Here is a 27,787-nt window from a genome sequence, read left to right as displayed (position 1 = left end):
CAGACAGGTTGCTTTCTGTGAGAAACAGAACCAGCAGAGAGAGGCCTGGTAGAGTGAGAAGCAGGATGCAGAACAAAATCAAGGACTGACTTCCAGAAAGGGACATGGGGTTCATATTCTGATCACCCAGTTTCCCTAGAAATGTTGTCAGATGACCCCTGGGACAGCAGGAAGACCGAGTAACAAACTGGGCTGGATTGTTGGCCCGAAGCAGCTCCTAGAGTTCTGGGCATTATACCACTGGTACTTGCTATCCTGGCAGGACCCTCACTAACACCAGTGATGACAGTGAAAACAGTAACCTGCCCAAGACCAAGAAACCACAGGGACCTCAATTTACACATGCACTTTTCTAAATGACAGGTCAAGATCTAAAACCCTAGCTCAGATTACGGTTCATCGATCTCCACCCAAAGGCACCTTCAGCTCCTCTGCCAAAGCAATGCAAAGTCTTGCTGGCCCTCTTTGTCATCGCTTGGTCTTGTGAGCAATTTCAAGCACTCACAAGTGAACCTAAAGAACTGAAATCCACAGGAAACCCAAGCTTGATCCTCCTTATTCCAAAATTCTAGTTAGTGAAGTTGGTGTTTCGGGTCCTTTTACTTCCTCTGCTCATTCCTAGTGTGGGGATTCATAAAGAAATGGTCAGAAGGCAAAGAGCAAGTGGTTGGAAGAGGGAGAAGAAAGACCCTGAACAAACACCACATAAACAAGTCTTCCAGCTTAAACTGTCAGGATCCAACTTCCTGGCAGGGGCTGTTGAACAATCTCAAAGCACCCTAAGGACCCAGGGGACCTATCTCTCCTATCTAGGACCATAATCACTATGCATCATCACAACATTGCAGCCACACAACAGATAAGTCAACATCTTTAAAATGATCACCTTCAAAAACTATGGGAAGACATATTATTTCTACTATCAATAGTCCCTCCTTATAACCAGGCATCCTCTTCTCTCAAATGGTTAATAGCCATTCTTTCTTCTCCCTAACCTCTCCCAGAGAGACCCAGGTGAAGTGTCTGGTTCAAGGAAGCCTGTGCTTCTCCAGTTGATACATCTTGTTCAAGAGGGAAAAAAAAGGAAACCCAGGGTGGAGTTCTACATTCAAGGGTAAGGAGGCCTGGAGGATGGGAGAATTTGAGCAGCCACAACAACCAAACGATCAGAAAGAGAGGACTATTTGGGTAGACCACTGCTACTTGACAGAGCTGGCAGCCGGCTATAAGGAACAAGGGGGAATATACACCCTCACAAACAGGATGAGGGGGGAGGAGGAGAAGCAGGGATGAAAGCGACTCCACTGCACTCAGGCCTTGCCTTTGCGCTCCATGGGCTGCCCCAAGCGAGCACGCCACACGCAGGAAGCCAGAAGGGCTGGAGGGAAGGGGAGGTGGCGACGGCAGACCACAGAGACACCAGGCCTCGCGTGGCGTGCGGGGAGTGCACACGGGGCCGAACGGCGTGCAAGGGTGGGGTGGGCGTGCAAGTGGCTTGGCGAGGGGTGGCAGGCGTCACCGGCAGGGCCTGCGGGGCAAGGGCCCAGGGCTGCAGGGCGCGTGGGAGCGCGCGAGGCCGCGCTCAGAGGGGCGCGCAGGAGCTGGTTACCGTGTGGTTCACCCCCCACATCAGGACGCTGAGGATCGGCTCGCTGGCCCGGAATAGCTTCACTTTCTGGCACACGAAATGCTTCTTCTTGGTCTTGGTCTTGCTGGCGCTGAGCGGCGCCACCGCCACCGCCGTGGTGCTGGTGCAGTTGGACGACATGCCCGGGGCGGCGGCGGCGGCGAAAGGGGGGGGCGGCGGAGACAGCGCACAAGCCAGCGGCCTCAGGCCTCCCCCGGACCGATCCCCACCCCCGCTCCCTTACCGCGCCATGGTCGCGCCCGTCCCGTTACCTCCCACCCCGCCCCGGTGGTTCCGTCCGCCCCACGCCCCGCCCTCCCGCCCCGCCCCGGGGAGCCCGCGGGCCCGCTCCGCACCCCGCCCCCGGGCGGTGCAGCCGCCCTGCAGTTCCCTGGCCCCGTCCTCCCCGTCCGCGTGGTACGGCCCGTCCCGGGGAGGCAGCGGCAGCCCCGCCCGCCCCTCCTCCCCGGGCCTGACAGAAACCCGCCTGGCCTCCGAACGCCTCGGGGCCCCGCGCCGGAGCCGGAATGGGAGGAGGGCTGGGCAGGCGTCGCTGTGGACCGCGGGAGGGGCTCCCCGCCCGGGCCCCCCAACGCCAGGGTTTCGCTCTTTCCCGCAACCCGAATGCCAAGATGGCGGCAACGCCACCGCTCCGGAAGGGAAGGAGGGGCGGGAATGCGAGGAGGGCGGGACGTACCATGCCCACCCCGGGGGAGAGGAGGGACGCAGCAAGGGGAAGAGGAAGTCCAGCCTAGAAAGCCAAGGAACGCCCCCTCGCTCCACCTAAGCGTGGATCTGCCCACTCTGCTGGGCCCCGGGCGCGCTCCACCCGCGGGGCACGCCCCTTGCCCCCAGGGCCAATGAGAGAAGCAGGCCAGGAACACTGGTTTTTATGAATGGGCCCCGCGCCCACCCACCTGCTGCCTGTTCTCCCCGCAAAGGGTCGGAGCTCAGAGGCCGCCAGCACCTTCAGACACCTATCCCACTAATCGTCTTACTCTGGCTCATTTCGTAAAATCTTTGAGTAAACTGCCCCACGCTTTGTTACATAATTCTCAGATGAGGGATCTCCATATATTCGACACAAATTACAGGTCAACGTTGTTCTTTCTGTATGGAAATTCGTAAACACAGTACTCCACAGGTGGTCGCTCTTTAAACAGTTACAAAAATAAATGTCGCCTTTATTACCAATTAATAAAATAAATATAACCCCGGCATAATGAGGCATGATGAAGTGATTAAATGAATAAAAACGTTATGTTACATTCTCTAGGGAAAGATCGGGTTTCAAGCATTACAGTGCCTGGCATCGTAAGTGTTCAAAAACAGAAATCCAAATACATTTTAAGCAGAATTAGGAATTAGCAGAACAAGGAAATCGCCCAGCTAATGTGCGGGTCAAGAGGGCCTAGGAGTTCACTGGTCAAATGAGGGCTTCTGGTGAAAGAATAGAGAAGGGAAAAGGAGTAAAGACAGGAGAGTGGCCCCTCGAGGGTTTTGTTTTGTTTTGTTGCTGTTGTTTTTTGAGACGGAGTCTCGCTCTGTCACCCAGGCTGGAGTGCAGTGGCACAATCTCGGCTCACTGCAAGCTCCGCCTCCTGGGTTCACGCCATTCTCCTGCCTCAGCCTCCTGAGTAGCTGGGACTACAGGCACCCGCCACCACGCCCGGCTAATTTTTTGTATTTTTTAGTAGAGACGGGGTTTCACCGTGTTCGCCAGGATGGTCTCGATCTCCTGACCTCGTGATCCGCCCACCTCAGCCTCCCAAAGTGCTGGGATTACAGGTGTGAGCCACCGCGCCCAGCCTGTTTTTTTTTTTTTTTTTAGTACCTGACTGAAAGAGACTAGCAAACAACTCCTGAAAATCTTTAATTGTAGTAAGGTTACTACACGGTAAGAAATGAAGCCGCGAAATAAAAACTTCCATTTTATTTTCCTTTAGGAGCCATGGAGCATATTGGCAATTTGGTTCTGACTCCTAAAATCATTTTACTATACCTTTACACTGCCTACATTGGAGACTGCAAGCAGTGGAAAAGAATAGATACTCCAGATCTCGTCGATAAACCCAGGCTCCTCCTAAACCAGCCAGATTCAGAGAGAAAAACGAGCTGGCCTGCCTTATTGTATTACTTGCCATCAAGGTTCAATGTGGTTCTATTACCCAGTAAAGTCATTGACCAAACAAGGTATTTTCACAAAGCTAACCTTTTTTAAAAGCATGTAAAAATTGTACATTTGTACATATGCGCATTACACTTTTACATCCAAAGATCAAATAGTTAACAGTTCATTTAGGGCTTTTTGTATTGTTTGATTTTCCAGATTCTGTCACTCCCTTGGCTTTGACCTAACCTGACATCATTCTGTCACATTATCTTCTAAATCAAGTAAACGTTCATTTGTCTCAGTAAGCACAATCTATCTGGGTGACACCAGAGAGGTTTCTGAAGGGTCTGGTGTACACTGAGGCAGTGAAATAGGTCTGTTGGCACAGGTAAGAAGGAAGTGGCATGATAAACATCACAACCCCAGGGAACAGCCTTCCAGAGTGGCACAAGCACTCCCACCGAGATGGTCCAGTGCCCACCCGTTAAAGAGTTAAAACCCAAAGTTACTGAGTGTCCCACAAAGCAAGTCACACTAGCTCTCGAAGTGAGCTGTTTCAGGACTCGATGAAGCAGGGTCACTTTGAACACTGGTGGTTTGACATCGGTGAAAGAAGTCATTTGAACTCTTATAAAGAGAATTAAGGGGTCAGCAGCTTCCCTGGAAAATGCAGGAAAACCAATAAGAGAGGGGACAGTTTTCATCTTTTCATAAAGTTCTTCTCCAGAGCTACCGAAGTTCTCTGTAAAGAGTAGATATTCCGCTTCACCCGATCCTCCAGGGAGGAAGTAGATGCACTCTCCAGCTTCATGCGGCTAGGAAGAGAAGACAGGCAAATGCAAGTCAAAAACATTTTCAATCAGTCAACTATTCTGGCAGCTTCAGAAGAAATGGGTTGTTAGCCATAGAGCAGCTGGAAAAACACAACCTCTTTTAAGCTCCCATAGATAACTTTCGAGTGACTCCACCTGGAACCAAATGTTTTTAAACCAGTGTCCATAAGGGAAAATGTATCTGTTTTGGAAAATAAGTCAAAGCCTCATTGGAAAAAGGCTTCCTGGGCCATGAATTCTTATTTAAAAGGAAGGTCAAGGAATTTCAATGATTTAGAAAATACCAAATTCACTTCTCCTCCCCTCAAATGAAAAACATCCCACTGTGTGGTCAGAAAGGAGGAGTAGTAGCCAAGGTGGTCTGAAGGCTGGGCTCCATGTGCAAACACAGAAACACTGGAACGGGAACCAGCTGCCAGCCTGTCTCTTAAGACCTTCCCCATGAAAGACCCAGGCAGGAAGATGATGCACTCACTGGATGAACTTCCCATCCCGGGAGTCCAGCTTCTCTAGCCTCTGCTCCCGTTCCTCATCCTTAGCATGCCTCTTGAGGATGTTCAGTCTCTCCTCCTCCCTCCATTTGGCGTTTTCCATCATCTCTTGCCGTTTTCGCTCTAATTCCTCTGCAGACAGTTTTCTGTTGAGCACAGAAACCATACGATCAGGTCTCTGCCAGCAAAAAAACCAGAAGCAGCACAAGAAGCACAGAAGCCAGGTGGGACCCCAAGCTCTCCAGTTCACTGCTCTCTCCAAGTGCAAGGCCAGCCAGAGTTCCCTTCTAACATCCTGGTCAGGAGGTTTCATCCAAATTTCAAAGGCTTTTAGTAAAGTATTCCATAATCTCACTCAGTAATCTCTAGAGTGATTATTCTGAAATATGAAATATGAAATAAATTGGGAACTCATCAGGAACCTAAACTTGTAGCAATTATATCCCAATGGTTTGCTCAACAATTGACAGAAGAACAGAAGACTAGGTTGTCCATGTAACTGTTAACATCTACCATCTAACTACCCATTGGAGACTAGAAATTCATGACACAGCCCATGAGTACGCTACTTTAGGACTAAGCTAGAAGCCAGAAGCTGAAGGAATAACTCAGCCTCAGAAAATAATAAATAGGGCCAGGCATGGTGGCTCACGCCTGTAATCCCAGCACTTTGGGAGGCCGAGGCGGGCAGATCACCTGACATCAGGAGTTCGAGACCAGCCTGGCCAACATGGGGGAAACCCTGTCTCTACTAAAATTACAAAAATAAGCTGGGTGTGGTGGTGTGTGCCTGTAATCCCAGCTACTTGGGAGGCTGAGGCAGGAGAATCACTTGAACCCAGGAGGCGGAGGTTGCAGTGAGCCAAGATCGCACCACTGCACTCCAGCCTGGGTGACAGAGTGAGTCTCTGTCTCAAAAAAAAATAAAAACCTCCAAACGAAAAACAATTTACTATTAAAAATCTGCTTCAGATAATAAATGAAATATATTAGAGCATTCAAATGAGAGTAGGAGGCTTAAAAAAAAAACAAAAACGATTGCCAGGCACAGTGGCTCTAGCCCGTAATCCCAGCACTTTGGGAGGCTTAGGCAGGAGGATTGTTTGAGTCCAAGAGTTCAAGACCAGCCTAGGCAACAAAGTGAGACCTCCCATCTCTGCAAAAAAAAAAATTTTTTTTAATTAGTTGGGCATGGTGGCACCCATGTAGCCCCAACTATTTGGAAGGCTGAGGTAGGAGGATCAGTTGAACCTGGGAGTGTGAGGCTGCAGTAAGCCATGATCGCCCCATTGCACTCCAACCTAGGCAACAGAGTGAGACCTTGTAGGGAGAATAAAGAAGTTATCAAAGAAATAATACAAGAAAATTTCCTAGGACTCAAAGACATGGTTTAGATTGCAGGAAGCAAATACTGACACTAGGAAAAAATATACAAATCATACAAGAAAGGAAATGTAACCTCCATATTCTGCTTGGCTTAGGAATGAAAAGTATCAGTAAACAATATTTATATATCATACAAGTATGAATCCACATACTCATTGAACCAAAAATTCTGATGTAACCATATTGGAAAGATAGGGATAGAAGAAACATGGGACTAGGAGTGTATGAGAGCTCATTTACACTAAGAGATTATTTACTATAACAATAAGAAAATATCTAAGATCTGGCCGGGCACGGTGGCTCACACCTGTAATCCTAACACTTTGGGAGGCCAAGGCAGGTGGATTGCCTGAGCTCAGGAGTTCCAGACCAGCCTGGACAACACATTGAAACCCCATCTATATTAAAAATACAAAAATTAGGGCCAGGTGCTGTGGCTCATGCCTGTAGTCCGAATACTTTGGGAGGCTGAGGCGGGCAGATCACCTGACCTCAGGAGTTCAAGACCAGCCTGACCAATATGGTGAAACCCCATCTCTACTAAAATATACAAAAATTAGCTGGGCATGGTGGCATGCGCCTGTAGTCCCAGCTACTAGGGAGGCTGAGGCAGGAGAATCGCTGGAACCCGGGAGGCAGAGGTGGCAGTGAGCCGAGATCGTGCCACTGCGCTGCAGCCTGGGTGACTGAGTGAGACTCCATCTCAAAAAAAAAAAAAAAAAAAAAAAAAAAGAAGCCCGGGCGTGGTGGCTCACACCTGTAATCCCAGCACTCTGGGAGGCCGAGGCAGGCAGATCACCTGAGGTTTAGGTTGGGAGTTCAAGACCAGCCTGACCAACATGGAGAAAGCCTGACCAACATGGAGAAAGCCTGTCTCTACTAAAAATACAAAAATTAGCCGGGTGTGGTGGCACATGCCTGTAATCCCAGCTACCTAGGAGGCTGAGGCAGGAGAATCACTTGGGCCCAGGAGGCAGAAGTTGTGGTGAGCCGAGATTGGGCCATTGCACTCCAGCCTGGGCAACAAGAATGAAACTCCATCTCAAAAAAAAAAAAAAATTAGCTGGGCGTGACAACATGTGCCTGTAGTCCCAGCTACTCGGGAGGCTGGGACAGGAGAATCACTTGAACCCCGGAGGCAGAGGTTGTAGTGAGCCAAGATTGTGGCACTGCACTCCAGCCTGGGAGATAGAGCAAGATGCTGTCTCCAAAAAAAAGAAAGAAAGAAAAAAGAAAATATCTAATATCTAAAATTAATGGATGAAGAGGCAGCAACATATTTGTATTTTTAGGAATATGTAGCTATGAAAACAAACTACTGAAAAAGCTGAAAGTAGTTGCCTTTGGGTAGCATGACTAAAAGTGGGATCAGGCAGGGCAAAGAACTACTAGCTTTTGTTTTTTTTAATGTTTTTAAAATAATTTTTTGTACAGATAGTGTCTTATTATGTTGCTCAGACTGGTCTGGAACTCCTGGCCTCAAGCGATCCTCCTGCCTTGGACTCTCAAACTGCTGGGATTACAGGTATGAGCCACCACACCCAGAGAGAATAATTGAGGGTTTTTTTAAAGAGGGTTTAATTTAAGAGAGGGTCTCGCTCTGTTGCTCAAGCAAGAATGCAGTGGCTTGATCGTAGCTCACTGCAACCTTAATCCCTTGATCTTAAGTGATCCTCCCTGCCTTAGCCTCCCAAAGCGCTGAGATTACAAGCATGGACCGCTGTGTCTGGCTTGGTTTTTGTTAAGAGACTTTTTTTTTTTTTTGAGACAAAGTCTCGCACTGTCGCCTGGGCTGCTGTGCAGTGGTGAGATCTCAGCTCACTGTAACCTCCAACCCCTAGGTTCAAGCAGTTCTCCTGTCTCAGCCTTCCAAATAACTGGGATTACAGGCATGTGCCACCATGACCAACTAATTTTATATTTTTAGTAGAGATGGGGTTTCACCGTGTTGGTTAGGATGGTCTCGACCTCCTGACCTCAGGTGATCCACCCACCTCAGCCTCCCAAACTGCTGTGATTACAGGCGTGAGCCACCACGCCCAGCCTTACCTCGTCCTTTCAATGTCCTCACATGGCTGGAGGCAGGGGACGCAGACCCTTACAGGTTGGCAAGATAAATAAAAGTTGGTTCGTCGAAAAGGTAATGATGGATTATCCATTTGCCCTGGTTTGAGCCCCTTCTAGATTCAGGCCTGCAAAATGTGGTTAATCAACTGGGCTCCTGACTCACCTGGTGTATCCGGGAGCATGTCGCCTTTGGTAGACCTCTTTTTTAGGTGATGGGCTCCTAGTTTGGCCTGTCTCTCTCCTGTTCACCTTAGAGTTGTGCCTGTAACAGACACAGAAGGCAGAGAGGAAAAAGCCTTTTTAATCCAGGGGCTTACGTTGAATCCCTCAAACAATGCAAGATGAGCTAATGGTCTTAGAGGTATAATCTAAGCAGAGGGCACAAGTGTGAGAAAAACAAAGGTATAGGGTTTGATGTTAGACTCACCCCAGAGCTCCCAAAGCACAGAATATACCTGCAGATATGTGGCTTTGGATGTCTGAGCTTTACATTGAGGTGGGAAAAAAAAATGATGTAAAGGAAATACCAAAGCAAAGACATTTGGGAAAGTCGATGGACGGACATCACCAAAAGCAAACACAAATGCCTGCTGGGACCAGGCCCCCACAGTCACAGGTTATTTCCCAGTGAATCCCACACTCACAGTTTGCTGGGTCTTGGGGACCGTGACCTTCTGCCCAGGGATCGAGACCTCCTGTCCCGGGACCCTGCTTCCCTGGTGCTCTTCTTGCTGGCATGTCTGGGGGGTGAGTGGGAGGAGCTTCTGGATCTGGAATGGTTCTTCATCCCATGCCCTCTCTTTTGCTCTGCTGTCAGAGGACCCTGAAGACCCTGGTTACGGTCAGAGTTCCTGACCTACGTCATTAAGGAAAAGAGAAGTTATTCACATGGAAAATCCAGCTATTCAGGAGAAAACGCGGCCGGGCTCAGTGGCTCACGCCTGTAATCCCAGCACTTTGGGAGGCCGAGGCGGGGGGATCACCTGAGCTCAGGAGTTCGAGACCAGCCTGGCCAACATGGTGAAACCCTGTCTCTACTAAAAATAAAAAAATTAGCTGGGCGTGGTGGTGGGCACCTGTAATCCCAGCTACTCAGGAGGCTGAGGCAGGAGAATTGCTTGAACTCAGGAGGTGGAGGTTGCAGTGAGCTGAGATCGCACCACTGCACTCCAGCCTGGATGACAGAGCGAGACTCTGTCTCAAAAAAAAAAAAAAAAAAGAAAAGGCAGTGAAACAGGAAATGTTACATAAGGAGCTCACTGAGCACACCAATATCATCACATAGAATTATCACAGAGAACTGTATAAACTTAGTTATCTGCGGAATCCCCTAAAAGAATCTCCTTCGGTCAGCCAGGTGCAGTCGCTCACACCTTGAATCCCAACACTTTGGGAGACGGAGGCAGGAGGACTGCCTGAGATCAAGAGTTTGATACCACCCAGAGCAACTAGTGAGACCTTGTCTCTACAAAATATTTAAAAATTAGCTGGGTGTGGCAGCACACGCCTGTAGTCCCAGCTACTCAGGAGGTTGAGGCAGAAGAATCCCTTGAGCCTAAGAGGTCGAGACAGCAGTGAGCCAGGATCACACCACTGCACTCCAGCTTGGATGAGAGAGAAAGACCCTGTCTCAAAAAAAAAAAAAAAAAAGATGACTGGGTGCTGTGGCTCACACCTGTAATCCCAGCACTTTGGGAGGCTGAGGCACGCAGATCACGAGGCCAGGAGATCAAGACCATCCTAGCTAACATGGTGCAACACTGTCTCTACTAAAAATACAAAAAAATTAGCTGGGCATGGTGGGCACCTGTAGTCCCAGCTACTTGGGAAGCTGAGGCAGGAGAATGGCATGAACCCAGGAGGTGGAGCTTGCAGTGAGCCGAGACGGTGCCACTGCATTCCAGCCTAGGTGACAGAGTGAGACTCCATCTCAAAAAAAAAAAAAAAAAAAGAAAAGAAAAGAAAATAATATACCTGGCTTGGCTGGGCGCAGTGGCTCACGCCTGTAATCCCAGCACTTTGGGAGGCCAAGACGGGCAGATCACAAGGTCGAGAGTTCGAAACCAGCCTGGCCAATATGGTCAAACCCCTCTCTACTAAAAATACAAAAATTAGCCGGGTGTGGTGGTGGGTGCCCATAATCCCAGCTGCTCAAGAGGCTGAGGCAGGAGAATCACTTGAACGCAGGAGGCAGAGCTTGCAGTGAGCCGAGATCGCACCATTGCACTCCAGCCTGGGCGACAGAGCGAGACTCCCTCTCAAAAAAAAAAAAGAAAGAAAAGAATACACCTGGCTTGGCTCTTCACTATAGGTTAAGGAAGAGCGAGATGCAGAAGCATGGAGGACAGGACCTAAGGTTAAAAATACAGAAATACGAGGCCAGGCGTGGTGGCTCACGCCTATAATCCCAGCACTTTGGGAGGCCGAGACAGGTGGATAGCTTGAGGCCAGGAGTTTGAGACCAGCCTGACGAACATGGAGAAACCCTGTCTCTACTAAAAATACAAAAATTAGCCAGGCGTGATGGCAGGTGCCTGTAATCCCAGCTACTCAGGAGGCTGAGGCAGGAGAATCGCTTGAACCCAGGAGGCAGAGGTTGCAGTGAGCTGAGATTGCACCATTGCACTCCAGCCTGGGTGACATGGAGAAACCCTGTCTCTACTAAAAATACAAAATTACCCGGGCATGGTGGTGCATGCCTGTAATCCCAGCTACTTGGGAGGCTGAGGCAGGAGAATCGCTTGAACCTGGGAGGTCGAGGTTGTGGTGAGCTGAGATCGCGCCATTGCACTCTAACCTGGGCAACAAGAGCAAAACTCCATCTCAAAGAAAAAAAAAAAAATGCAGAAATACAGAAGTCAAGCCAGGTGCCTTGAACTTGTACTTCCAGCTACTCAGAAGATTGCTTAAGCTCAGGAGTTCGAGACCAGCCTAGGCAAAATAATGATGCACTGCTACTCAAAAAAAAAAAAAAAAAAAAAACCCAGCAGATTTATGTTTGTCAAAAATCATCAACCTACACACTTAGGCCAGGCACGGTGGCTCACACCTGTAATCCCAGCACTTTGGGAGGCCGAGGTGGAGGGATCACCTGAGGTCAGAAGTTCAAGACCATCCTGGCCAACATGACGAAACCCTGTCTCTACTAAAAATACAAAAATTAGCCGGGCGTGGTGGTGGGCGCCTGTAATCCCAGCTACTCGGGAGGCTAAGGCAGGAGAATAGCTTGAACCCGGAAGGCAGAGGTTGCAGTGAGCCGAGATCGCGCCACTGCACTCCAGCCTGGGTGACAAGCGAGACTCCATCTCAAAAAAAAAAACAAAAAAAAAACCTATACACTTAAAATGTGTGCATTTCATGTAAATTATTTGTAGAGGGATGGGTAGAATGTCTCAATGCCCCATTGGTGGTTTAGTCTCTCTGCTCAGAGGGTCGTCAGCCACAAGAAGGTGCTCAGCGATAAGAATGGGCCTGTTTCCCAGCAGCCCAGGCTTCACTGCCCACCTCCCCGCTATCCACACTGTCCAAGTGGCACATCCCACAGTCCCACAGTCACTCCTTTCAAGAAGCCCACATCCCTACCTGTAAGCCATATCCAGGGACTTTGGACAAAACAGGGGAGGAATTTGCCACCTTCTTCTGAGATCTAAGAGATCAAAATACACACACTCATTGAAAAAGAAAATATATATAGGTCCAATTTAAATATCTTATGCTGAACTATGCTTCTTGCTTCCAATGTGACCTTTCCGCCTCCCAGCAGTTACCTGGCAGTACGTTTCTCTATTTGGACTGTCTATGCCGAAAAATGCATCAGCACAGTCAAATTTTCCTGTGAAAAACTGTGGGCCTCGCTTCTAAGCCCCAATGCCTGAACACATTCTCCTCTCACTTCATGCTGCTATTCCAGGGACAAATAGTGACTCAGCAGCGGCGGAGCTGACTGCTCCCACAGGAAGACATGCAGAATGGGCCCACATCAGCCATCAGTCCATTAAAAAAAGCCTATATAAAGCCCACTTCAGTCTTGAAGGAATCCTAAGCTGAGATGAAACAGAGTCACCCCCAGGATGTCTGACCTACCTAAGACCTACTAGGCTAAAGTCAGCATTATTAAGGGTCTCTCTCCAGCAGCATGGCCGAGATACCCACTCACATTTAGCATCTCCAAGGAACTCTAGCATTAGATGGCAAGCTCTGTGGGCACAGGGCCCATGTTCAAGTGTTCATCACTGAATGCCCAGTACCTGGCAGCTTCCAGCACAGGGCAGGTGTTCATGTCTGTGGAATGAATGAGTGAATGAGCAAGTGAATCAACGAGAAGGGAGGCCAGTCGCCACATGCTCACCTCCCTGCACTGTGCTCATCCTCGCTGCTGGAACGATCACTACTCGAGCTTCTGTGCTTATGTTTCTTGTGCTTCTTTTTCTTCTCCTTCTTTTTCTTCTTCTCCTTTTTTTCCAGACTCATTTGCAACTGGAAAATGCCGAGAACACAAGCACACAAGATTACTGAGACCAGCCAGCGCAGTGGCTCATGCCTGTAATCCCAGCACTTTGGGAGGCTGAGTGGAGCAGATCATCACTTGAGGTCCGGAGTTCGAGACCAGCCTGGCCAACATGGCAAAACCCCGTCTCTACTAAAAATACAAAAATCAGCTGGGTGTGGTGGTGGGCACCTGTAATACCAGCTACTTGAGAGGCTGAGGTACAAGAATCACCTGAACCAGGAGGCAGAGGTTGCAGTGGGCCAAGATTGTGCCACTGCACTTCAGCCTGGGTGACAGAGTGAAACTGTGTCTCAAAAAAAAAAAAAAAAAGATTACTGGCTGGGCATGGTGGCTCACGCCTATAATCTCTCAGCACTTTGAGAGGCTGAGGTGGGAGGATCACAAGGTCAGGAGTTTGAGACCACCCTGGCCAATATGGTGAAAGACCATCTCTACTAAAAATACAAAAATTAGCTGGGTGTGGTGGTGTGTACCTGTAGTTCTAGCTACTCAGGAGGCTGAGGCAGAAGAATCGCTTGAACCCAGGAGGCAGAGGTTGCAGTGAGCTGAGATCACGCCACTGCACTCCAGCAGCCTGGGCGACAGAGTGAGACTCCATCTCATTAAAAAAAAACAAAAAGCCCAGGCGGGGTGGCTCATACCTGTAATCCCAGCACTTTGGGAGGCCAAGGCGGGTGGATCACAAGGTCAGGAGAAGGAGACCATCCTGGCTAACACGGTGAAACACCATCACTACTAAAAATACAAAAAATTAGCTGGGCATGGTAGCAGGCGCCTGTAGTCCCAGCTACTCAGGAGGCTGAGACAGGAGAATGGCATGAACCTGGGAGGCAGAGTTTGCAGTGAGCTAAGATCGTGTCACTGCCCCACTGCACTCCACCTTGGGCGACAGAGCGAGACTCTGTCTCAAAAAAAAAAAAAAAAAAAGATTACTGAGACCCCTATCAGTCTCCTTTGAGGGGCGTGGCTCATGCACAAACTGCCTGACTCCATGCCTCTGGGTCTACAGAAGTCCAGGACATTATAGGGGTTCCCTGTCAACACACCAGGGGAAGGGTCTTAACCCTGGCCGTGCACTAACACCCCCAACTACTGAACTGGTATCTGGTAGGTGAGACTAAGAATTTGTGTTTTTAAACAGTCACCAAAACCACTGCCTAGGAGTTTCCATTCTGTGTCAAAGGAACTCCAATTCCACTGAAAGCAGTCAGGAACTACAAGGTCAATCTTTAACTTTCCTTACCAACTGATCCAAGACACAATTACATAATATGTCATGTGAATGGTAAGTGGGCCCTAGAAGCCTTTTTTTTTTTTTGAGACAGAATTTCACTCTTGTTGCCCAGGCTGGAGTGCAATGGCGCAATCTTGGCTCACCGCAAACTCCATCTCCCGGGTTCAAGCAAGTCTCCTGCCTCATCCTCCCAAGTAGCTGGGATTACAGGCATACACCACCACCCCGGCTAATTTTGAATTTTTAGTAGAGACAGGGTTTCTCTGTGTTGGTCAGGCTGGTCTCGAACTCCCGACCTCAGGTGATCCACCCGCCTCGGCCTCCCAAAATGCTGGAATTACAGGCATGAGCCACCGCGCCCAGCCCCTAGAAGCTTTATACCACGACCAAGGGCATACTCCAACCTCCTGAACACACTGCATGGTAATGCTTTCCACAGGCTTAGCCCACACTCTTCTTCTGGAAAAATGACATCACATGGAGCATTCTCCCACCCAAAAGACTTTCAACCAAAATCAAGCTTAATTAAGCTTAATAAACTAAGATTACATAAAATAACCAACCTGACCAATATGAACAAACCCCGTCTCTACTAAAAATACAAAATTAGCCGGGCGTGGTGGCACATCCCTGTAATCCCAGCTACTAGGGAGGCTGAGGCAGGAGAATCACTTGAACCCGGGAGGCGGAGGTTGCGGTGAGCTGAGATCATGCCATTGCACTCCAGCCTGGGCAACAAGATTGAAACTCCGTCTCAAAAACAAAAAAATGATTACATAAAATAGCCACAACATGGTCTCTAAAAGACAAAAGTTTTAGAGGCCATTCTGTTTTTCCCCTGGTAAGCTGAGAGTAAATGGAGAGACGTTCTCACGTTATATGGCTAAAAGATGCTCTTGGTGCTTATCTGGTATACTACTTACCAATTCTTTGATTTTCTTCATTTTCACTGGATTATTTAATACCTCTCGTTTTTTCTCCTCCTCCTTCTTCCTAAAGAGAGATAATTACAAAATTCATGACTATTTCTTTTCTCCAAATTCTATGGAGTAACCTTTTCTCCAAACATATACAGACAAACTGGCCCATGTTAAAATCTACATGATTAGCTGGGTGTGGTGGTGTGCACCTGTAATCCCAGCTACTTGGGAGGAGGAGAATCGCTCCCAGCTACTTGAGGGAGGAGAATCGCTTGAACCTGGAAGGCGGAGATTGCAGTGAGCTGAGATCATGCCACTGCACTCCAGCCTGGGTGACACAGCAAGACTCTGTCTCCAAAAAAAAAAAAATCTACATGATGATGGGGCTGGGTGCAGTGGCTCATCTCATGCCTGTAATCCCAGCACTTTGGGAGGCTGGGGCAGGCAGATCACTTGAGGTCAGAAGTTCAAGACCAGCCTTGCCAACATGGTGAAACCTCGTCTCTACCAAAAAAAAAAAAAAAAAAAAAAAATTAGCCAGGCATGGTAGCAGCACGCACCTGCAGTCCTAGCTACTCAGGAGGCTGACGTGGGAGAATAACTTAAACCTAGGAGGCGGAGGTTGCAGTGAGCTGAGATTGTGCCACTGCACTCCAGTCTGGGTGACAGAGTGAGACCCTGTCTCAAAAAAAAAATAAATAAAAAACGACATGATGGTGTCAAAGCCAAAAATCTCTCACAAATATAAGAAATTGTCTCAAAAAAAAAAAAAAAAAAAAAAAGATTCATGCTCAGTCGTCCAGGCTGCAGTGCAGTGGCATGATCATGGCTCACTGCAGCCTTGACCGCCTGGGCTCAAGTGATACTCCCACATCAGCTTCCCAAGTAGCTGGGACTATAGGCCCCCACCACCATGCCTAGCTAATTTTTATATTTCTTATAGAGATGGGGTTTCACCATGTTGCTCAGGCTGGTCTCAATTTCCTGGGCTCAAGCAATCCATCCATCTCTGCCTCCCAAAGTGCTGGGATTATAGGTGTGATCCACCGCACCCGGCTGTCAGTTGTTTTTTTTGTTGTTGTTGTTGTTTTTTTGAGACGGAGTCTCGCTCTTTCGTCCAGGCTAGAGTGCAGTGGCGTGATCTCAGGTCACTGCAAACTCCTCCTCCCGGGTTCATGCCATTCTCCTGCCTCAGCCTCCTGAGTAGCTGGGACTATAGGCGCCTGCCACCACGCCTGGGTAATTTTTTGTATTTTTAGTAGAGACGGGGTTTCACCGTGTTAGCCAGGATGGTCTCGATCTCCTGACCTCGTGATCCGCCCGCCTCGGCCTCCTGAAGTGCTGGGATTACAGGCGTGAGCCACCGCTTCCAGCTGTGAGTTGTTTTTTGATGGGTATAGAGTTTCAATTCAGAATGGTGAAAGAGTTCTGGAGACAGGCTGTGGTGATGGTTGCACAACACTTTGACTGTATTTATTTATTTATTTATTTGTATTTTTTATATTTATTTTTTTTTTGAGACGGAGTCTCGCTCTGTCGCCCAGGCTGGAATGCAGTGGCGCGATCTCGGCTCACTTTAAGCTCCGCCTCAGTTCACGCCATTCTCCTGCCTCAGCCTCCCAAATAGCTGGGACTACAGGCACCCAGGGTCTCATTAATATTATCAAGAAAATAGGCCGGGCGTAGTGGCTCACGCCTGTAATCCCAGCACTTTGGGAGGCCGAGGCAGGCGGATCACAAGGTGGTCAGGAGATCGAGACCATCCTGGCTAACATAGTGAAACCCTGTCTCTGCTAAAAAATACAACAAAAATTAGCCGGGCGTGGTGGTGGGTGCCTGTAATCCCAGCTACTCAGGAGGCTGAGGCAGGAGGATGGCGTGAACCCAGCAGACAGAGCTTGTAGTGAGCAGAGATCGCGCCACTGCACTTCAGCCTGGGCGACAGAGCGAGACTCCGTCTCAAAAAAAAAAAAGCAAAGAGAAAACTATAAAGCAAGAGAATCAATGGCCTTAGCAGGGTCTCAAAGCATCTGTAACAAACCCCCTTCCTAGCCCCCCATTAGTACCTGATGATGAAGAGTGGGTCCTCCCGGATCTTGCTGGCCATGTCAAGAAGGGAATTGGCACCTGATGGGGCAAAGATAGAACCTGGGAGAAGTCCTGTTTCAGAAGAGCAGCCTGCCTCCTTCTCCTCCATCTTCTCAAAAACATATTTGTCAATGGGGCGCCCCAGCAGGTACTCATCACGGTTCACCATCCCACCAGGACCCTGGTACATCCAGTCCAACTTTTCTTCTTTTTTCCTGGTTCAAGGGAAGAAAAAGAAATACAATTTCTTTAAAAAGCAGACTTCTGCAAACCTACACATAAAACCTGGACACAAGGGAGAGAGAACCACAGCTAATCAGAGTTCATTCTACTGACACCTACCATGCAATAAACACGGCACCCCATGTGGCCGGCATAAAGAAATAGTGCGGGTTGCGTGCAGCGGCTCATGCCTGTAATCCCATCATTTTGGGAGTCCGAAGCGGGTGGATCACTTGAGGTCAGGAGTTCGAGACCAGCCTGGCCAACATGATGAAACCCCATCTCTACTAAAAATACAAAACATTAGCCAGGCGTGGTGGCAGACGCCTGTAATCCCACCTACTCGGAATGGTGAGGCAGGAAAATCACTTGAACCTGGGAGGCAGAGGTTGCAGTAAGATCACACCACTGCACTCCAGCCTGGGTGACGGAGCCAGACCTTGTCTCAAATAAATAAATAAATAAATGGTGCTTGTCCTCATGAGGCTTACGAGTGAACGGAGAGAGAATATTCACACACATAAAGCAATTTATAAGGAAAACCAGTGTTCCTCAACATGGGGTGTGGATCTTGGCTCAGAGATTCTCGAGTCTCCTTTACAGAGTCTTTATATTATGCTTTCATTTCCAAGATGACCTAAAACAATGAATAAGCACATTCTACATCACCATCTTACCATCAAGAACAATTTCAGTGACCACATACGCAGTTGCATTGATTGTGCATCTTGGTGCTTGTGGGCACACAGACACCAGCGGTAACACTACACATTTGAGGGGATGATGGGAAAAAATCAGAGGTAACTGAATAAGTGACACTTTCAAGCCAAAAGAGCCAAACACTGAATACGTGAATCATTAGGTAACTATCTGGGATTCACAAGTGAATAAACCCTGGTCTCAGCCATCTAGGGGCCAAATTAAGTCACAGCATCATGCCACACAAACATTTCCCTGCGGTTCTGGGAGAAAAAAGTGGTGAGAAAGTGGAACCCTCATACCACAGACAGTAAAGGCAGGCTAAATTCATAAGAGCATGCGTGGAAGCAGCCAATACTACATTCACACTGCAACCAGGAAAGTACTTTCATTGACAGTATTATCTATAACCTGAAATTAAATGCTTTTTGAATATGACTTTTTTGTTCTTTTTTTTTTTTAGACACAGGGTCTCACTCTGTCACCCAGGCTGGAATGCAGTGGTGCGATCATGGCTCACTGCAGCCTTGAATTCCTGGGCTCAACAAATCCTCCTGCCTCAGCCTCCCAAGTAGCTGGGACTACAGGGATGCACCACCATGCCTTGCTGATTTTTTATTTTTTCAATTTTTAAACAGATGGGACTTGCTATGTTGCCCAGGCTGGTCTCAAACTACTGGCCTCAAGTGATCCTCCTGCCTCAGCCTCCCAAAGTGCTGGGATTACAAGGGTGAGCCACCATGCCCAACCTGAATATGACTTTTTAAATGTGTATACTTGTTTTTGAGGTTATATAACAACTGTGAGCATAAAGAATGTTTTCCTAGTTGCATGCTTGGACATTTTTGGTAAGAATAATTTAAACCAACACTGCAGGGCCATGACCCTTTTTTTTTTCCCCAGACAGAGTCTCACTCTGTTGCCCAGGCTGGAGTGCAGTGGAGCGATCTTGGCTCACGGCAACCTCTGCCTCCCAGGTTCAAGTTATTCTCCTGCCTCAGCCTCCCGAATAGCTGGGACTATAGGCATGTGTCACCAAGACTGGCTAATTTTTTGTACTTTTAGTAAAGACGAGGTTTCGCTGTGTTGGCCAGGCTGGTCGATCTTCTGACCCCATGATCTGCCAGCCTTGGCCTCCCAAAGTGCTAGGATTACAGGCGTGAGCAACCGTGCCCGGCCCCAAGACCCTTTAGAATTTTTTTTCATATTAAAAAAATGAGTCTGAGAAACACTGTAGTCTACAGTTAAGAATTGATCAGCTGGGCACGGTGGCTCACACTTGTAATCCTAGAACTTTGGGAGGCCAAGACAGGCTGATCACGAGGTCAGGAGATCAAGACCAGCCTGGCTAACACAGTGAAACCCCGTCTTTACTAAAAATACAAAAAACTAGCCAGGCGTGGTGGTACACGCCTGTAGTCCCAGCTACTCGGGAGGCTGAGGGAGGAGAATCGCTTGAACCCGAGAAGTGGAGGTTGCAATGTGCTGAGATCACGCCATTGTACTCCAACACGGGTGACAGTGCAAGACTCGGTCTCAAAAAAAAAAAAGAAGAATTGATCATGGGGCCGGGCGCTGTGGCTCACACCTGTAATCCCAGCACTTTGGGAGGCCTAGGCGGGCAGATCACTTGAGGTCAGGAATTCAAGACCAGCCTGGCCAACATGGTGAAATGCCATCTCTACTAAATATACCAAAAAATTAGGCCAGGCACGGTGACTCACGCCTGTAATCCCAGCACTCTGGGAGGCCAAGATGGGTGGATCACGAGGTCAAGAGACCAAGGCCATCCAGGCCAACGTGGTGAAACCCGGTCTCTACTAAAAATACAAAAATTAGCTGGACCTGGTGGCGTGCACCTGTAGTCCCAGCTATTCGGGAGGCTGAAGCAGGAGAATCACTTGAACCCAAGAGGCGGAGGTTAGAGTGAGCTGAGATCGCACCACTGCACTGAAGCCTGGTGACAGAGCGAGACTCTGTCACACAAAAATAATAATAATAATAATAATAATTAGCCAGGCATGGTGGCACACGCCTGTAATCCCAGCTACTCAGCAGACTGAAGCAGGAGAATTGCTTGAACCTGGGAGGTGGAGGCTGCAGTGAGCTGAGATTGTGCCACGGCACTCCAGCCTGGGAGACGGAGCAAGACTCTGACTCAAAAAATAATAATAATAATAATAAATAATAGGCCGGGTACAGTGGCTCACGCCTGTAATCCTAGCACTTTGGGAGGCTGAAGCGGGCATATCACGAGGTCAGGAGTTCAAGACTAGCCTGACCAACATGGTGAAACCCCGTCTCTACTTAAAATACTAAAATTAGCCAGGCGTGGTGATGTGCGCCTGTAATCCCAGCTACTCAGGAGGCTAAGGCAAGAGACCCGCTTGAACCCAGGAGGCAGATGTTGCAGTGAGCGAAGATCGCACCACTGCACTCCAGCCTGGGCGACAGAATGAGACTCCATCTCAAAAAATAAAATAAAATAAATAACAAAAATAAAACCAGCCGGGCGCTGTGGCTCACACCTGTAATCCCAACACTTTGGGAGGCCGAGGCGGGCGGATCATGAGGTCAAAGATCGACACCATCCTGGCTAACACAGTGAAACCCCGTCTCTACTAAAAATACAAAAAATTAGCTGGGCGTGGTGGCGGGCGCCTGTAGTCCCAGCTACTCAGGAGGCTGAGGCAGGAGAATGGCATGAACCCAGGAGGCGGAGCTTGCAGTGAGCCGAGATCGTGCTGCACTCCAGCCTGGGCAACAGAGCGAGACTCCGTCTCAAAAAAAAAAAAAAAAAAAAAAAGAACTATACAAAACAAACAGATGAATACTTAAGTCATCTAAATACATTAGCAGTAAAGACCAAAAAGAGAAGGGGCAGAGAGAACCAAATGCTGATCTTAGTGTTTTACAATATTGTAGGACATGTGATAGGGCAAAACAAAACAAAGCATATAAAATCACCTTCCCCCATTCACGACAGACAAGCAGGCATGAGTCTGCAACAATGCTGGCTCCTTTCTCTACAGTTGTGCATCTGTACTCTGACCTCATTAATCAGACTCCACAAAAGCCCAAATTTCTGATAAATTGAGCACATGATGTGTAATGCTTTGGTGAATAAAAATGTCAAAACAATTTTTACCTTTGGATAGTACCTTGGCTTATGACTAATGGGTATTCAGTCTAAAATCAATTTTTACTTAATTATTTATTTATTTATTTATTTACTTACAGGCAGAGTCTCACTCTGTCACCCAGGCTGAAGTCAGTGGCAAAATCATAGCTCACTGTAGCCTCGAACTCCTGGGCTCAAGCAATCCTCCTACCTCAGCCTCCCAAGTAGCTGGGACTACAGGCACATGCCACCATGCCCAGCTAACTTTTCCTTTCTTTCTTTTTTTTTTTTTTTTTTGAGACGAAGTCTTACTCTGTCACCCAGGCTGGAGTGCAATGGCGTGATCTCAGCTCACTAAAACTTCCAACTCCTGAGTTCAAGTGATTCTCCTGCCTCAGCCTCCCGAGTAGCTGGGATTACAGGCATGTGCCACCATGCCTGGCTAATTTTTGGTTTGTTTTTTTTTGAGACGGAGTCTCGCTCTGTCGCCAGGCTGGAGTACACTGGCGCAATCTCAGCTCACTGCAACCTCCACCTTCTGGGTTCAAGTGATTCTCCTGCCTTAGCTTCCCAAGTAGCTAGGACAACAAATGCACGCTACCACGCCCAGTTAATTTTTTTTTTTTTTTAGTAGAGATGGGGTTTCACCGTGTTGGCCATGCTGGTCTCGAAATCCTGACCTCAGGTGATCCGCCCACCTCGGCCTCCCAAAGTGCTAGATTACAGGCGTGAGCCACTGCACCTGGCCTCTATTTTTTTTGTTGTTTGTTCGTTTTTTTGAGATGGAGTCTCAATCTGTCGCCCAGGCTGGAGTGCAGTGGCATGATCTCAGCTCACTGAAACTTCTGCCTCCCGGGTTCAAGCAATTCTCCTGCCTCAGCCTCCTGAGTAGCTGGGATTACCGCCACACCCAGCTAATTTTTGTATTTTAATAGAGACAGGGTTTTACCATGTTGGTCAGGCTGGTCTCGAACCCCTGACCTCAAGTGATCTGCCCGCCTCGGCCTTCCAAAGTGCTGGGATTACAGGCGTAAGCCATCGCGCCTGGCTAATTTTTTTCTATTGTTTTGTAGACATGGGTTCCTACTACAGACTGGTCTAGAACTCCTGGCCTCAAGTGATCTGCCTGCCTCAGTCTCCCAAAGTGCTGGGATTATAGGCATAAGCCGCCACACTCAGCCTATATATTTTTAAACAGAGATGGAGTCTCACTACATTACCCAGACTGGTCTCAAACTCCTGGGCTCAAGTGATTTCTCAGCCTCCCAAAATACAGCAATTACAGGCATGAACCACCGCACCTAGTCCCCAATTTTAGTCTATCTGTTATTTTATTTTATTCTGACTTAAGAATACACTGCATATTGTATGCTTTTTATTTTCTCAAACATATTTACTCCCATCTCCTTTTATGAGATGGATGGGGTAGTTATTATCTGCTACTCGTATCCTATATTATACAACAGGAAATTGAAGCAGGGTAAAATCTAGTGGGATTGGCCGTAATCACTCAGCTTTTATTGACAAGCATACCATCCACCTTCTCTCATGGGACCTCACTCCCTGCCCCCTGTCCCCGCCGACCCAAGCAAGCCTGAAATACATTAACAAAGGCAGGACTGCATCCTCAACATATACTGAGAAGCAGGGTAGAGCAACCATCCTCCATCACGGTTATCAGCCATCTACTGTGAGCTCGGCTTACAGCAAGTCCTTACGCGTTATCTCATTTGATTCTCAACAAACCTTAAGAAGGCGTTGGGTATTATTACTCCCTGGTCCTATTGAAGTAACCAAGTCTCTCAAATTTGATTACAGTTCCACAGCTAGTACATGCAAAGCCAACCTTAGAATCCAGGTGAGTCTGGCATTAAAACCCATGCCCTTAAGCACTCAGCCATTATACAACATTGGATGATGCATCTCAGGACAGCTCTGCAATTCCCTACACACAAGCGCACCCCCAGCTCCTCACTTACTTGACAGCCCCAACATCCTCTGCATAGCGCTGCATCTCTTCCCGGGCTCTCTCTTCTCGCAGCTCCCGCTGAAGCTCCTCAATCTTCTTCCGCTCAGCCTCATGCTTCTGCTCGGCCTTCCACACTTTCTCCACATTCCTGAGGGTCTGCGGGTGCCAGCTCTTCTTCAGATTCTGTGGTAAATAAAAAGAAGGTGATGATAATTCGGGGGGTGACTGAGTGGTGGGTGTAACTAGCCCTGCCTCACCCACCCTTCCATACCCAAGGCAGGCGTGTGAGGGCAAGATGTCTTCAACAATGGCAAGGTTTTCTTCCAATAATCTCTCACACATCTAGAGGGGAAGGGGAGCTTGTTCAAGTGTATAAAGCTTCAGGACAGGTCGGGCGCAGTGGCTCACACATGTAATCCCAGCACTTTGGGAGGCGGAGGCAGGCAGATCACTTGAGGTCAGGAGTTTTAGACCAGCCTGGCCAACATGATGAAACGCCTCTACTGAAAATACAAAAATTAGCTGGGCGTGGTGGCAGGTGCGCCTGTAGTCCCGGCTATTCAGCAGGCTGAGGCAGGAGAATCGCTTGAACCAAGAGGCGGAGGTTGCAGTGAGCCGAAACTGCGCTGCTGCACTACAGCCTGGGTGACAGAGCAAGACTCCATCTTAAAACAACAAGAACAAGAACAAGAAAGCTTCAGGATAGAACAGGTCCTTCCTGAATTCCCTTCAAACAGTTTTAACCTTAAAAGCATACAAGTCATACTTCCACTAGCCATACCTAAATCGGAGTTGGTGATGACAAGACAGCAGGAATGCAGTAATGAGTAGGAAGGCACATATTTTGAAAGAGAACAGAACTCATGCACTTCTGACAGTGGACATTCATTCTTTTTTTTTTTTTAAAGTCTTACTCTGTCACCCAGGCTGGAGTGCAGCGATCTCGGCTGACTGCACCCTCCGCCTCCCGGGTTCCAGCAATTCTCCTGCCTCAGCCTCCTGAGCAGCTGGGACTATAGGCACGTGCCACCATGCCTGGCTAATTTTTGTATTTTTTAGTAGAGATGGGGTTTCACCACATTGGCCAGGCTGGTCTCAAACGCCTGACCTCATGATCTGCCCGCGGTGGCCTCCCAAACTGCTGGGATTACAGGGGTGAGCCACCGTGCCCAGCCTTTTTTGTTTCTTGAGACGGAGTTTCACTCTTCTTGCCTAGGCTGGAATACAATGGCAGGATCTTGGGTCACGGCAAACTCTGCCTCCTGGGTTCAAATGATTCTCCTGCCTCAGCCTCCTGAGTAGCTGGGATTACAGGCATGCGCTACCACGCTCGGCTAATTTTGTATTTTTAGTAGAGATGGGGTTTCTCTATGTTGGTCAGGCTGGTCTCAAACTCTCGACCTCAGGTGATCCGCCTGCCTTGGCCTCTCAAAGTGCTGGGATTACAGGCATGAGCTACCGTGCCTGGCATGGACATTCATTCTTTGGAACTCAACCTACCTTAGCTTGGTCTACTTCACCTGCCCTAAACTTGCATGGTTTACAACCCACCCAGAATCTCTTTCAACTTTCCTTCCCAGGAATCTCTCCTTGGTTCCGATCTCCCCATTCACCCTCAAAGAACACTTCTCTCTCTCCTCCCCATCAGCTACTGCTTTGGTTCACTTTCCCAATAATGAAATGTTCCCCAGAGTAAGTAATATCTAAAGACAATTGTAAACTAGCCTGGTGATGTGTGAAGGGGAGATGAGGGGGCTAGATTTCCAAACAGAGGGGAACAGTACAGACAAGTGCAGTCCCGGTGGTGAGAAAGAACATAGCAATAATTCAGTGTGGCTGGAGATGTGGCAAGCTGATGGTGCAGGGACGCAAGAAGAAGCCAAGTGAGAAAGGAGCAGAGTAAGGGCCTTATAAGCCATGTAAAGGGATTACAGGCATGCGCCGCCACGCCTGGCCAATTTTTTTTTTTTTTTTTTTTTGAGATGTCGCCCAGGCTGGAGTGCAGTGGCGCAATCTCAGCTCACTGCAAGCTCCACCTTCCGGGTTCACGCCATTCTCCTGCCTCAGCCTCCTGAGTAGCTGGGACTACAGACATCCGCCACCATGCCCAGCTAATTTTTTTTGTATTTTTAGTAGAGACGGGTTTCACCGTGTTAGCCATGATGGTCTCGATCTCCTGATCTCATGATCTGCCCGCCTTGGCCTCTCAAAGTGCTAGGATTACAAGGTGTGAGCCACCACACCCAGCCTGACTCCAACTTTTTTTTTAACTTTTTTTTTTTTTTTTTTTTTTTGAGACGAGGTCTTGCTCTGTCACGCAGGCTAGAGTGCAGTGGTGCAATCTCGGCTCACTGCAACCTCCACCTCCTGGGTTCAAGCGATTCTCCTGCCTCAGCCTCCCAAGTAGCTGGGATTACAGGCGCCCACCACTGCTCCCAGCTAATTTTTGTATTTTTAGTAGAGACGGGGTTTCACCATCTTGGCCAAGCTGGTCTCAAATCCTGACCTCGTGACCCACCCGCCTCGGCCTCCCAAAGTGCTGGGATTACAGGCATGAGCCACTGCACCTGGCTGAGACTCCATCTTAAAAAAAAAAAAAAAAAAAAGAGAATGGACTGGAGAGGACCAGGAGACCAGTTAAGAAAATAAGATCATGTCCACAAGGTACTTGGCATGTGGAAAATGTTCGGTCAATGAGAGCTCCCTTTTCTTCCTTTTCTCTTCCCCTCCCTGTCCTGCCTCTCCCCTTCGTCAGGTCATTCAGTTGGTTGGTTGTGGGTCAGTCCGTCAGTTGGTTCGACCATCCGTCCAACCTTCCGTCCTTCCTCCCTCACTCCCTCCCTCTTTCTCCCTCTAACCCTTCCCATCTTGTCCTCCCTGCCTCAAGCATAGATTATTTTGCTCCCCAGGGAGAAAATCTTCTGGAGTCATTTTTGGCTGTCACAACTGGTGGAGACGGGTGTTAGTGGATAGCTCCAGTCTAGTGGCTAGAGGCCAGGGATGCTGCTAAACATTCTACAATGCACAGGACAGCCCAACTACCACCACTACCACACACCCCCAAAGAATTATCTAGGCCAAACTGTCAAGAGCGCTAATGTTGAGAAACCCTGGATTAGAGCTTTCCTGTCCTTAAAAGCAGTTATATGAAGAATACACTAAATTGGATGAAACTAGATGGAGTCCTGGCACTCACTGTGATTGAGAACACATGACAAACTAATAGGTTTACTGGGCAGGCGGCTAAGCTGATCTACTTGCTGGTTCAATTAGCTCCACTTTCGGGAGGCTAGCATTTTCCCAACCTTGCCCCATGCTCTTGTGGGTACATTTACCCTATTTGGGGCCTTAGCGCTTTACAAATGAACGTTTCAGTTTAAGAGACATTGCCACATAACTTATATTAAGTGGTATGAATTCAAAAGCAAGCTCTGCCACTACACATCAGAATCCAGCACTGAAGGAGGTGTGGAAGTCAGAAAGATGGACAGGAAGATCCCTTCAGGCTTAAAAAGGACCCCAGGGCTGGGCGCTGTGGCTAACGCTTGTAATCCCAGCACTCTGGGAGGCCGAGGCGGGCGGATCACTTGAGGTCGGCAAATCGAGACCAGCCTGACCAACATGGAGAAACGCTGTCTCTACTAAAAATACAAAATTAGCCGGGTGTGGTGGCGCATGCCTGTAATCCCAGCTACTCGGGAGGCTGAGGCAGGAGAATCGCTTGAACCCAGGAGGGAAAGGTTGCGGTCAGCCGAGATCGCGCCATGGCACTCCAGCCTGGGCAACAAGAAACTCCGTCTCAAAAAAATAAAAAATAAAAAACGACCCAGGGCATGGCTTAGGGTAGGGAGAATGGGGCACAAACCACCCCTACTTCAGTCCAGGACATGACTCTGAACTCTCACCCAAGGAAGAGAGGTGTGTGGCAAGACAAGATATACAAAACAAAGTGTGGTGACACGTCCGCCATATCTACCTCCTTTCCTAGCCATGGCTCCATCCGCCCCTTCCCCGGACTTCCCAGAATTTACAGCCGGTAGAGCCGCAGTCAACAAACACGCAAACACCACCTGTCACTGTTCGCGACACACCTCGGACTTTCCCAAATCTCAGTCCCACCCCTCCATTGCCCTAAGGATCCATCCCCTCTTCAGGGCAACGGCCTCCTCCCGGCGAAAGCAAAGCTGCGTTGCCATGGTTATCCACTCCTTCCTCTACCCCCACCCCCTGCCAATTTCCGTCCCGGCCTCAGTCCTCCCCCGCCCAGGCCTCCCTCCACTCACCAAGTCTCCGCCCCCCATGACGGTGGAGACGATTCCTCACTACGCGGATCTGGAAGATTTCGGGAGGATCAAGAGAAAACGTAGAGAAATAGTTCGGGGGCTACCTCACGGGATCTAGTCCCAGGAGCCGTCAACTGCCAGTTTCACCACCGCTCTAGAGGTCACTTCCGGGAGGGCGTCATCTCACCGCGTCGGCGTCGCGGAACGATGACGTACAGGGCTCG

At 48.7% G+C, this 27,787-nt stretch overlaps 2 protein-coding genes across 3 annotated transcripts in view; both read right to left on the bottom strand.

Moving 5' to 3' along the window:
- PIP4K2B (phosphatidylinositol-5-phosphate 4-kinase type 2 beta) overlaps nucleotides 1-2,278 on the bottom strand; it is a 36,375-nt gene extending 34,097 nt beyond the window's left edge. The window contains exon 1 of the mRNA XM_004041835.5: nucleotides 1,610-2,278. Coding sequence (XP_004041883.1) covers nucleotides 1,610-1,768 — 159 coding nt within the window. The 5' untranslated portion in view covers nucleotides 1,769-2,278. The remainder of the gene's footprint in view (nucleotides 1-1,609) is intronic.
- A 1,267-nt stretch (nucleotides 2,279-3,545) lies between these two features.
- CWC25 (CWC25 spliceosome associated protein homolog) lies at nucleotides 3,546-27,767 on the bottom strand. 2 transcript variants are annotated; one of them, XM_004041839.5, is made up of 10 exons: nucleotides 27,564-27,767; nucleotides 23,291-23,463; nucleotides 17,248-17,484; nucleotides 15,185-15,254; nucleotides 12,866-12,993; nucleotides 12,100-12,163; nucleotides 9,162-9,373; nucleotides 8,681-8,779; nucleotides 5,049-5,210; nucleotides 3,546-4,555 (listed from the first exon to the last, which is right to left on the bottom strand). In XM_004041839.5, exons 1-10 carry the CDS (start codon nucleotides 27,579-27,581, stop codon nucleotides 4,441-4,443), a joined length of 1,278 nt encoding a protein of 425 aa, XP_004041887.3. In that variant the 5' UTR covers nucleotides 27,582-27,767; the 3' UTR covers nucleotides 3,546-4,440. The 2 variants fall into 2 exon arrangements, with proteins under 2 accessions (XP_004041887.3, XP_018882249.2); XM_019026704.4 differs by lacking the exon at nucleotides 27,564-27,767 and adding an exon at nucleotides 27,257-27,361.
- Nucleotides 27,768-27,787: the final 20 nt, after the last annotated feature.

This window comes from Gorilla gorilla, chromosome 4 (genome assembly GCF_029281585.2).
Source record: "Gorilla gorilla gorilla isolate KB3781 chromosome 4, NHGRI_mGorGor1-v2.1_pri, whole genome shotgun sequence".
NCBI lineage: Eukaryota > Metazoa > Chordata > Mammalia > Primates > Hominidae > Gorilla > Gorilla gorilla.
The sequence above is the reverse complement of the archived record's forward strand: the minus strand, read 5'-3'. Positions and strand labels throughout refer to the sequence as shown.